Source organism: Chiloscyllium plagiosum, unplaced genomic scaffold, assembly GCF_037043375.1.
Source record: "Chiloscyllium plagiosum isolate Xiang-an unplaced genomic scaffold, Cpla_swu_hap1 HiC_scaffold_12, whole genome shotgun sequence".
Lineage (NCBI taxonomy): Eukaryota > Metazoa > Chordata > Chondrichthyes > Orectolobiformes > Hemiscylliidae > Chiloscyllium > Chiloscyllium plagiosum.
Genome location: NW_028270150.1, coordinates 29971803 through 29984542, shown reverse-complemented (window position 1 = coordinate 29984542; position 12740 = coordinate 29971803). Strand labels below are relative to the sequence as shown.

Below are 12740 nucleotides of genomic sequence, written 5' to 3'. Positions count from 1 at the left end.
ACAGAACATCCACACTGCCTGATCTGCCCTTATATCCATCATAAACAGCACTTGCAAGGAGACTCTAGGTTTCTCTACCAGGAGAGATCAAGACAGGAATAACAAGAAGGACCAAAAGATCAAAGAGCTACTATGTTGCAAGCACAAGGTGGCCCTGAATTAGAAACACCAAAACATGAAGGAATTAAAGCAAATATACAGACAAATGATGGTAGAGGACCAAAAAAAAAGCCATAATATAAAGAACAAATGGGTAGAAAGAGACCAGGAACTGAAACAAGTTTTCAACAGCAATGATGTATGGATTCTTCAGCAAAGTCAAGACCATCTATGGAACAAGTACCAAAAGGACCAACGCATTGGAGTGGCTCTCATTAAGGACATAGATGCAGTCAGTGCCCAATTGGAAAGAAACTTTGGAGGATCTTTAAATTGGAAACTCAGTCCTTACCATGAGGGCTTTTGACCACATCACCCACAACACTTATCACCACACCTCAGCTGGAGGGGAATTGAAATGATATCCAACAGGTGAAAAAAAAAACTTCTACCAGCAAAGACAGAGTTTCTGGCAAATCACTAAAATATGATAGACCAGCACTTTCGGTTCATATACATGACCTCTTCAAAACACAACTTTGAAATAAAACATCAGGGACAGCACAGTAGGTAGCACCACTGCCTCACAGTGCCAGAGACCTGGTTGGATTCCAGCCCTGGATGACGGTCTATGTAGAATTTGCATGTTCTCCCCATGTCTGTGGGTTTCTGCTCTGGCTTCCTCCCACAGTCCAAAGATGTGCAATTTGGGTGGATTGGCCCTGCGAAATAGCCTGCACATCCTGGCACTATGGGGCAAAGTGGAAGAGACATGGGAAATTCAGAGTTAGGGGACTGGGTGGAGTGCAGACTCAGATGAACTGAATGGCATTTATCTGCACTATAGGGATTCTATGATTATTTAAATATAATTGTTTAAACCATTAATTATATTAGATCTAATTAAAAGATTCACAATGAGTTTTAAAATTTAAACAAAAAGCACTTTAGAGTCTACAACACCTCGAGTTCTTTTTGAAAAGATTTTTCATGGAAACACTGTAGTGGAAGGATATTGTGCCAGTGTCTTGTAGATTTGATATACATCACATCAAGTAGTGAATTGGTATGTTTAACAGCAGATGTTAGGAGCGTTGTCTCAGAGTTAGAAGACTCATCTTATGTCACTAACAGGGTTGTCTCATCTTATGTCACTAACAGGGTTGTCTCATGGATCCATGATGTTATTGGTCTCATTGATCTTTCCTTCTTTTGCAACTTGAGTAGAGGTCTGTTCTTTCACATTTGCTTATTGGCTACTGTCTCAAAGACACATAAATTTTGAGGTCTCAACCTCAACAGTTTTGCTGGGATCCAGACTTTCATAATTAGATTATTATAAAGTCTATGCTTTCAACAATACAGATTAACATGTCTATTAAATTGTAGACCTCCTTCATAATCAAATCGGCAATGACCTTACAGAATGACGCCTCGGGGAGAGAGACTGAAATCCCTATTCCTGCTTCTTAATCCTATGCTCTACCTACACACTGAGTTCTCATGCTGTTTCCTCCCGGTCTCTTGGAGGCAGTACCTTATTTGGCAGTGTTATCTTATACTTGCTTCCATTCACCAGTTCTGCAGGTGATTTTACATTAGCGTTGAGAGATGTCGCTCAGGGAATGACAGTAAGTCAAGGTCTGGGTCTACCCGAAACTCCCAGCATCAGGAGGGCTCTCTTGACCATTTGGATGTGCTGTTCTCCAAACCAATATTCTTTTAGGAAATGTCTTGATTGGGTTGATCCTATACTGTTAAGCGAGTTCCTTAAATTTTCAATAAGTCACCTGGAGTTACATTGTTAGGAATCCCTTGCTCAGTGAACAGAACTCTTCCTACGAAGATGTTTCAATAGCTCAAATCTTGTGTCCTTCAGACAAAAATGAACTGACTAGCAGCCTGCAAGTGAGAGATAATACTCTTGACTGTGTGTGACTAAATCAGTTTCTATAGTATGCCAGATTGAGGCCACACTTCAATAACTATTGTCTTTTCTTTCTGCTGTATATGTCCGTACTTATGACATACACATTTTTGATATTTTTGTACATGCAGCACACAGTTGAACTAGGTCGGAGTTTCTTCTCCATTCCACATGGCCTTCATGTACCTTGTGGAGCTGCTTTTTGCACATTATTCAAGGTTTGATTATTCTAGATTAGGTTTAAAGAACACCATCTTCTAATGACACATCATCTCCAATAGAACAATGCTGATGTACTGCTGGCTGTATCATGTCCGGTCATCATTACATTGCATATGGTGACAGAAAATCTGTAAATCTTTGTCTTTGCTGGTCTTGACTCTAGGACATTTAGTAGCACCATTTCACTCAATTTCAAACCAGAAAAATAAATTGCAAATATGCAGCTTCATTGAAGCTCCATACAGATTTTTCCTGTAGACCTGCTCCAGTGATCAATGATTGTTCTCCATTATAAATTTTCACCCAGAAGATGGAATTTCTCATTCACATATGCTAACATAATGTTTGGCAGCTATATCTAACTTCAGCTGATGTCAGATGCTTCAAATGGATTTAGAGCAGCATTGGGCAAAAGAGAACTTAGGATGCAAATGCTTCCGATTTGCAGAGTGACAAGTATCTACTTTACATTATTACAAACTTGTCTCCTTTCAAGATTATTGAAATTTCTCATGACTGACGACTGGAACTCAACATCTCCCCTGAGCTGTTTGAGTTTTGCTATGTGTTCTGACCTAAGGTACCGAAAGAACTTTTTAGTGGATCAAACCAAGGAAACTTCTCAACATTTTCTTGTCTGCAAGTGCACTTTCCAGCAGCACCAACAACGTTGGCAATTTACAAGTTTCCACCCATTAATAGCAGCATATGGATTTTGTTTTTGAAGATAACAGTACATTATGACATTAAAATAGCATTACCACAGCATGCACACCATTCAACAGTGATTTATAAATAACAAATGTTTGCTCAGAACAGTTTACAAAAATGACAGTGGGTCTTAAAACGTAAGCATCAGACAGTGACCAGATAATAAAGAAAGAATCCAACTCTAAACTTTATGGTTTCCTGAGAAGTTACAATAAAACAAACTTACTATATTTTAATTAGGATAATGATCTTCAGCCAGCAGGAAAATATTTCACTCACCTGACTTGCACACTTGGTTTGCAATTGAAAACCTTTAAAAATACATCTTGGTAATAAAGTAGGAGACATCATGTCCCACCATTCTTCAAGCTGAAAGAATCATGGTATGTAGTAGGTCTATACTTAAAACCACCACATGCTATCAAAATAATTCTGATGCCAAGGACTTAATATTGTGAAGATGTTAAGATTTTTATAACACTGGTCAGGCAGTCATTGTTTGAAAAACAAAATCTCATTCCCAATAAATAAAAGCATCACTGCAGCACTGAGCCAAGAAGAAAACGCCAGGACTTCAGCTCCTCGTCAATCGGGGAGTTTATGGATTCTGGTCATGGCAGTAACTGAAATGCTATGAACTGTTTCCATCTTTGGATCCAACAGGAAAAATATCCTTTAAAAAAATACTGCAGCTCTCCTATCCTTAATTGCTATCCAATTAATCCTGCTAGTAAGTATATCTATGGATGTTGAGTGAAAATATGATCAAGCAGGCCTGTAAACACTCTCCACAGCCTTGCCTCAAATTAACGTTTACTTGGAGCAAGGTATGAGGAGGACTCCTGGCATTGTAAATCCAGCACAAGTAATTATTGTAGGAACTATGGTCAGCCATTCAGCCTATCAAGCCCGCAATGTTTGATAAATATTATTATCTGACCACCTTGGTTCCACACCCCGAGTTCTCTTGCCTCCAGGAGGCAGAACAGGATAGAAAAAAATCAAATCTCAACAGAAACATTTCCATCTGGTTTTTAAAAACAAACTTGACTCAATTTCCAAAATTCAACTGATGGCTGGTTCCCACATTAGTGTCTATCTTGTGCTCGCCTGATTTTGGCTACCTATTCTGTAGAAAGAATGAAAATCTAACTAAATCAGCATGGTGCCATAGGTGGCTGGAATAAAAACAAGTGGTAACTGTGCACATATTAAACCTGCACTGCCCCACAATTTGAGGAGAAAGTGAGGACTGCAGATGCTGGAGATCAGAGCTGAAAATGTGTTGCTGGAAAAGCGCAGCAGGTCAGGCAGCATCCAAGGAGCAGGAGAATCGACGTTTCGGGCATGAGCCCTTCTTCAGGAATTCCTGAAGAAGGGCTCATGCCCGAAACGTCGATTCTCCTGCTCCTTGGAAGCTGCCTGACCTGCTGCGCTTTTCCAGCAACACATTTTCAGCTCTGCTCCACAATGTTACCAACTTCAGCTTCACTGATGCAGAGGTACAAAGTTGATGCAAGGGGCTACAAGACAGAGTAGAAGGAGGAGGGACTCAGAGGAAACTCACTCACGTGTACCTCCTCCCATTTTATTCCTGCATGTGACGAATGCCCAAAGAGCCAGAGCCTGAGAGAGCACACAACTCAAGTCTAAAAATAAACAACTTGCAAAAAATTAGCAAATACAAAAATGAAACAAAATAAAAACCTGTAGCTTCCTCAGTGACCAACAAAAATAGTTTGCTTTCCATATGACTAATAACTCAGGACAGGAATGATTTTAATCACCCAAGAGTGTAATGTTCAGACGTAATTAAACACAAAAGAACAACAGATAGCCCGGTGTGATATCAGCAATGCACCACACTATACATTTTAGTGAAATGAACATTTTTATACTCGTCATTTCACTCTAGTTTATGGTCTGCACCTTACTGAATGTTTCATTAAATGACAAATAAGCTAGAACCTAAAACCTAGAGGCAGAAACTATAGTTTATTTTTGACAATTTTTATGGTTTCACCCCATTCGCTTTCATTTCAAATGACTCAATGTGAAATTTTTAAAAAATTCTCAAAGTCTATTATCTTTTTTGCTTTTGTCTGTCCCTCCCCCACCCCCAGCACCAAAACCAACATATCATTTCTAGTTGACCAACCTGTGCTCAAGCCATTACTTAAGATGACTGAATGGAGAGACATTTCCCACTGTTGAACCCTGAGAAAACATGTTGTTGTGGTTCTGTTCGCCGAGCTGGGAATTTGTGTTGCAGACGTTTCGTCCCCTGTCTAGGTGACATCCTCAGTGCTTGGGAGCCTCCTGTGAATCGCTTCTGTGATGTTTCCTCAGGCATTTATAGTGATTTGAATCTGCCGCTTCCGGTTATCAGTTCCAGTTGTCCATTGCAGTGGCCGGTATATTGGGTCCAGGTCGATGTGCTTATTGATTGAATCTGTGAATGAGTGCCATGCCTCTAGGAATTCCCTGGCTGTTCTGTGTTTGGCTTGTCCTATAATAGTTGTGTTATCCCACAGGGAATTCCTAGAGGCATGGCACTCATCCACAGATGCAATCAATAAGCACATCGACCTGGACCCAATATACCGGCCACTGCAGTGGACAGCTGGAACTAACAACCGGAAGCGGCAGATACAAATCACTATAAATACCGGAGGGAACATCTCAGAAGTGCTTCACAGGAGGCTCCCAAGCACTGAGGATGTCACCTAGACAGGGGACGAAACGTCTGCAACACAAATTCCCAGCTCGGCGAACAGAACCACAACAACGAGCACCCAAGCTACAAATCTTCTCCCAAACTTTGAAAACATATCATTTCACTAGTTATCACCTCCAGTTAACAGACTAGCACAACTGAACATAAATCCATACATAAAAACTACACAATAATTCAAACTGCTCAGTCAATGTTCTTGACTTTTATGCCAGCTCCAAATCCATGGCTTTTGCCATCCAGAAGGACATGAGCAGCAGGTGCATGGGAACAGCATCAGCTGGGGGTTTCCCTTCAAATCAGGCTATTCTGACTTAGAAGCATTGCGGTTCCTTCAATGTCATTGGATCAAAATCCTGGTACTCTCTCCGCAATACCATCTACACAGTAACTGCAGAAATTTATGGCACGTTTGGAATATTATGTGCAATATCTTTAGGAAGATATTATGAAACTTGAAATGGTTCAGAAAAGATTTACAAGGATGTTGCCAGGGTTGGAGAGTTTCAGCTAGAAGGAGAGGCTGAATAAGCTGAGGCTGTTTTCCCTGGAGCATCGGAGGCTGAGGGGTGACCTTATAGAGGTTATAAAATCACAAGGGACATGGATAAGGTAAATATAAAAGGGATTTTCCCAGAGGTGGGGGTGTCCAGAACTACAGGGCATAGATATACAGTGAGATGGGAAAGATTTAAAAGGCACCGAAGGGGCAAATTTTGCACACAGAGGATGGCATGTTTGGAATGAGCTGCCAGATGAAGTATTGGAAGTGGTACAATTACAACATTTAAAAGTTTTCTGGGTGGGTATATAAATAGGAAGGGTTTAGAGGGATATGGGCAAAGTGCTGGCAAATGGGATCAGATTTATATAGGATAGTTGATCGGCACGGACGAGTTGAACCATAGGGTCTGCTTCTGTGCTGTATATTTCTATGACTCTAAATGGCTCATCACCTTCACAAAAACAATTGAGAATAAGTGACAAATACTAGCCTTGGCTATTGAGAGTGTGTATCCCATGAATGAATAAAATAACCTCATAGCTAATACTCTTCACAGTCCTGAAGTTTCTTTTCAAGAAGCTGGTTTAATTTTTTGTATTTTTAACTCGCATCCCTGTTGGCAATACATCAGATTTTCTCGTCAGTTCAGTCTTTGATATTATTGTTAGGTCACTATTCTTCAGAATTTCTCAGATTATAGTAACTACTAAAATAAGTAAATAGCTTAAGCATTATTACCTGTTCTTCCCAAACAGCCATCACTGTATCCATCCCCTCGGACCTGTCCATTAGACACAGCATTTATCCTAAAATTTAGATTTGGAAACAGATTATATTACATATTTCAATGTACAGCATGATGAGCCATAGCAAGAACATTATTTAAGTTTTGTAAGAATTTCCATAACCTAGACTACCAAACGACTCTCATAGGAACATGCAAGATAACTTATGTTCAAAAATTCATACCAGAGAATAGGCTTTGATCACAAAACAAGCACAGAGGGTCAGCTCATCGAACGTATTCTTCCAGAGAAATCTATTGTTATCTCTCACAACATCCAACTGCCTTTTAAAAGATTCAAGGCTTTTTTTTTTCAGTTCCACTACAATGCAGAAAACCAATCCAGATTCCTCTGGGTGAAGAGAAGAAAAATCAGCCTTTTATTTTCTGCAGTTTAACCAAATGAGAGATTCTCTCATTGTTCCCCTGCAACACCATCTCCTCAGCCCGACACTCATCCCTGGAACATCTGGCTAATGATGACACCTACATCAGATTGCTATTTATAGACTTTAGTTCAACGTTCATCATCATAATTCCAACAAAACTCATCTCAAAACTCTGGAATCGAGGACACTCTGCAACTGGATCCTCAACTTGCTGGATGCAATCATTATGGATAGGCAACAATATCTCCTCCACAATAATCCTCAACACCAGTGCCCCACAAGGCTCCATACTCAGTGTCTTACTATACGCCTTATATACTCAACTGTGCAGCCAAATTCAGCTCTAACTCCATTTAAAAATTAGCTGATAACACCACAGTAGTGGGTCAGATCTCAAACAATGACGGGGCAGAGTCCTGTAAAGGAAGAGATAGAGAGCAAGAGCTTAGCAGCAAGGTGTAAAACCAATCTCTGTTTCAATGTCAGCAAAACCAGAAAGCTGGTCATAGACTTCAGGAAGCAGAGTGGAGGACACTCCCCAGTCTCTATTGATGGATACTTGTGGATGTGGTCAAGAGCTTCAAGTTCCAAGGAATGAATACCACCAATCTGTCTTGGTCTATCCATGTTGATGCTACAGACAAGCAAACACACCAACATAACTACTTCCTCAGAAGGCTAAGGAAATTCAGCAGGTCCATAATGAGACTTACAATTTTTATAGGTGATTCGTAGAGAGCATCCTATTGGATGCACCACAGTTTGCTATGGCAATTCCTAGAGCACATAAAACAATACATTTCACCGTATCTCCGTACACATGACAATAATAAACCAAATCAAATATAAGGGGGATAAAAAGAGAGCTTGACAGGGTAGATGATGGAAGGATGTTTCTCTGACTGTAAAGTCCAAAACTAGGGGATATCGTCTCAGGATAAAGTGGTCAGCATTTACAACACAGAGGAGATCCTTTTCTCCATTCAAAAGGTTGTGAACTTTAAAACTTTCAGAAGGCCATGGACATTTAGCAGTTTAGCATGCCCAAGGCAGATTTTTAAATAATTGGGAATTAAGAATTTTATAATATTTGATGAGGGAATTCTTCAGTAAATCATGAGGACAATAATTTACTTAGAAAATGCATCTGTTAGCACACTTCTTGTGAATCACAAAATAAAACAAGTGCAGTGTGGTGTTGAGCCATAGCACATTATTTACTCATGTAGAAGTTTTAACAGCCTAGATTATTGAACAACTCATGTGGGAACCAATCAGTGCATGATGATTTTGCTGAATTCAGAGCCAAGACCATGCTATAATCACAGGCATGGGGAGAGAGTCAGTTTACCCAGTATTATTTGTATTAGGTAAGAAACTACTAAAATTTCCACATGCAGATTAAATTTAGGGAATTGGGACAGTCAGAAAAGCTGGACAATTTAAGGCAGTTAATGGGTAAGAAGATATGCCTAAATTAAAAGTGCAGCTGAAATAGCAGAACAGGACAGCAAGCAGAGCCAGTTATGCTCTCATAGGAATGCAGATGAAATGCCTTAACTGAAGCTCCTATCCAATATTCTTTCCACAAAGTTTATGAATAAAGTGAGTTTTTGGGAAAACTACACCAACATAAATGTTAACGAAAAAATTCTGAGACACATTATAACCAACTGGGTCAAATATGCATTGAGGTTAGTAAATGTTTGGACCTTCCATCAAAGATTTTCCTGAAAGATCTGACGACATCGGAATAGTATAAGGCTAGTGCTGGATAGAGAAATCAACATCTGCCCCAACAGGTCTGTTATCAGTGAAGGGCAATGGCAGAAACATCCTGCTTCTGGAGGATCTTAAACTCATTGAAAGATACACTCAGGTGTGCTTGGAACATGTTAGCCTTCCAATGAAAAGAACTGATGACAGTGTTGCAGTTCGGCACAGTTGATGTTGAGCAACACACTGAAGCTTGGGGAAGCTGCTGCTACAATTCAATAAGGATAGGCCAGCAAGGTTCTCCTACAATAGTACACAGAGTTTCTAGTTCCTCTATACCAGATCTCTTCGGTTATATGCACAGGACAACATTTGATGAGAAAAGTACATATAAACCTGTTGGCTTGTGCAATGAGATTCCTCAGGTACTCTATTGAAGGAAATTGATCTCCACTGTCATGTCAAATTTGAACGATATAATGCACTTCCGAAAATTGTGAACATTTAGCATAATTGGGGGTAAAAGATCAGTACCAACGTAACTGCCACAACAGACTGATCATTTGTTAGACCTATTGGATCAAAATCATATGTCAACTAGTGGAATAATGGATAATGGTCTCTTTGTCATATTGCTCATGCATTAAATCTCTCTTATAAAGATTAAAATGCAATTACTGCCATCAATGCAAGCCAATATGGATTACCAATGTTATTAAAGATACAATAAAAGGGGAATCTAGCAAGGCAAAGAAAGGAGAGAAGGTGGAAATTTTATAAATCCACCATGACCCTTCTGATGGCACAACAAACTCGAGGAGCCAATTGAGCTATACCTGCTCTTAATTCTTAAAGTTTCCATACATGAGATGCTTCCTAATGTCAGTTCAGGACTTGCGTTAAATCTGTTCATACCCATGTTCCTTTGTCCAGCAACTGTAGAGTAACTCAAAAATAATCTCAGATTTCAACCATTCCTGTCCCTCTTTTCGTGCATACTTCAGTAATGCCCTCCCTCTTTTGTGTTTGCTTAAAGATAAAGAATCTAAGTTTTCCCAAAGTTTCCTTATAACATTCTCCTGCAATCACCCTTTAAGCCCAAATCGACATGGTGGAGTTCTGTTTTAGGTCTAGCAAGAACCAGGTTACTGTTCTAAAAATACACCTCTCTTTCATTTGAATTTAACTGGCAGATTTAACCAGATACAAAATTTGTTTGTGTATTGATCTTGATTCTTAAGTAGAAAATAAGGAAGGAAGGAGTCTTCTCTATGTAATTAGCACCTTTAAAAACTCAAACATTCCATACTAGAATAAATGCGGAAAACATTGTTGCAAATTTACACACAAGGTTCCACAAACAGCAACTAAATAATAACCTTTTAATCTGTTTGACCAACTAGGAGTTGTATGATTGCCCAGATTATGAGGAAGACTCTGATCTATCTAGAAATAGTGCTGTGGAATCTTTTATATGCAGTTGTGAAAGAATGCAAGGTCATGGTTTAAGAGTTCACCTGAGAAACTGCACCTCCAACAGCACTCCTTCAGGACTGCTATAGAGTTGGACTTCATAGAAAGAGAAAATAGGAACAGAGAAAATAGGCTTCAAGAACTGACTGACTTGCTCCGCCATTCAATATGATCATGGCTGATCATCCTACTCAGGACCTGTCCCTGCTTTTGCTGCATGTACTTTGATCCCTTTAGCCCCAAGAGCTATAGCTAACTCCTTGAAAATATTAAATGTTTTGACCTCAACCACTTTTTGTGGTAAAGTAGTCCAAGGGCTCACCAACATCTCAGTGAAGAAAATATTCTCATAATCAGTCCTAAATGGCCTACCCCATATCCTTAGATTACTGACCTTTGGTTCTGGAATCCCCAGTCATCAAGAACATCTTTCCTACATTTACTATCTAGAACTGGATAGTGAAGAAGGTTACCTCAGATTACAACAGGATCTGGACCAGATGGGCCAATGAGCTGAGAAGTGGCAGATGGAGTTTAATTCAGATAAATGCGAGGTGCTGCATTTTGGCAAAGCAAATCTTAGCAGGACTTATACACATGATGGTAAGGTCCGAGGGAGTATTGCTGAACAAAGACCTTGGAGTGCAGGTTCATAGCTCCTTGAAAGTGGAGTCGCAGGTAGATAGGATAGTGAAGAAGGCGTTTGGTATGCTTTCTTTTATTGGTCAGAGTATTGAGTACAGGAGTTGGGAGGTCATGTTGCGGCTGTACAGGACATTGGTTAGGCCACTGTTGGAATATTGCGTGCAATTCTGGTCTCCATCCTATCGGAAAGATGTTGTGAAACTTGAAAGGGTTCAGAAAAGATTTACAAGGATGTTGCCAGGGTTGGAGGATCTGAGCTACAGGGAGAGGCTGAACAGGCTCGGGCTGTTTTCCCTGGAGCGTCGGAGGCTGAGGGGTGACCTTATAGAGGTTTACAAAATTATGAGGGGCATAGATAGGATAAATAGACAAAGTCTTTTCCCTGGGATCGGGAGTCCAGAACTAGAGGGCATAGGTTTAGGGTGAGAGGGGAAAGATATAAAAGAGACCTAAGGGGCAATGTTTTCACGCAGAGAGTGGTAAGTGTATGGAATGAGCTGCCAGAGGATGTGGTGGAGGCTGGTACAATTGCAGCATTTAAGAGGCATTTGGATGGGTATATGAATAGGAAGGGTTTGGAGGGACATGGGCCGGATGCTGGCAGGTGGGACTAGATTGGGTTGGGATATCTGGTCGGCATGGACAGGTTGGACAGAAGGGTCTGTTTCCATGCTGTACATCTCTATGACTATGACTCTATGACTTTTAATACATTTTTGAAATCCTCATCCCCATCCTTCTGATTCACAGACAACATTTATCACATTCAGCTAAGGCTGATACTAGCGAGATTTGTTTTATGGGATAAACGTCCATCGCACAATGCTTTTAAAAGAAGATAGATAGTCAAGGAACACTATTGTATTAATCCAATAAAGAACTTACATGAAAAAAGCTACAGTTGACATGACTCCACATGTGTGAAAAGCAGGATTCAATTCTCCATTTTTTGAGTAAACCACTGCAGCATCTATAATTATCCACCAACCAGTAAAGAACTGCAAAAGTTAAACAATACAGCATGAGATTACATTATGCAATTAAATTTTTGTTTGTAAAACAGCAATATAAAGATCAATCCCATTCTAAATATGATTTATGAAGCTGGCATTTAGAAAGGTCAGAAATAGCTTTTCTAACAACTAAGTTTTTTTTTTGGTGTAGAATATAGTCATATGGATCACCGAATCATTAGGAGGGAGGTAGGACAAAAGAGGTAGATAGGTCTGTGGACCTCATTTTTATCTGGCATTTCACTCACCACTGGAAAGAACACATTTGTGCATATCATATTCAACCGTGACCATTTATCACCCTCTTGCCTTGGTTCTCCTCGTCAGACAGTTAAATAGTCTGCATAAGCTAATCTATTGGATCCACGGACTAATCAAAGCAAGTGATTTTAATCTTCATACAGTATAGATAAAACAAACTGTTGGAAATAGCTGGAGGAGTTCACAAGTATGCACTTAGGATAGCTTCTGAGGACAAGTTCTAGAACCAGAGATCAGGCTATTTCAGAACTGGCAATGTAT

At 39.8% G+C, this 12740-nt stretch overlaps 1 protein-coding gene across 3 annotated transcripts in view; it reads right to left on the bottom strand.

Moving 5' to 3' along the window:
• LOC122555366 (transmembrane protein 50B) overlaps window positions 1-12740 on the bottom strand; it is a 78841-nt gene that overhangs the window by 19406 nt on the left and 46695 nt on the right. For all 3 annotated transcript variants that reach the window (XM_087992584.1, XM_043701301.2, XM_087992585.1), the window contains exons 3-4: window positions 12091-12203; window positions 6937-7004 (exon numbers count right to left, since the gene is read on the bottom strand). In XM_087992584.1, coding sequence (XP_087848710.1) covers window positions 6937-7004; window positions 12091-12203 — 181 coding nt within the window. The remainder of the gene's footprint in view (window positions 1-6936; window positions 7005-12090; window positions 12204-12740) is intronic.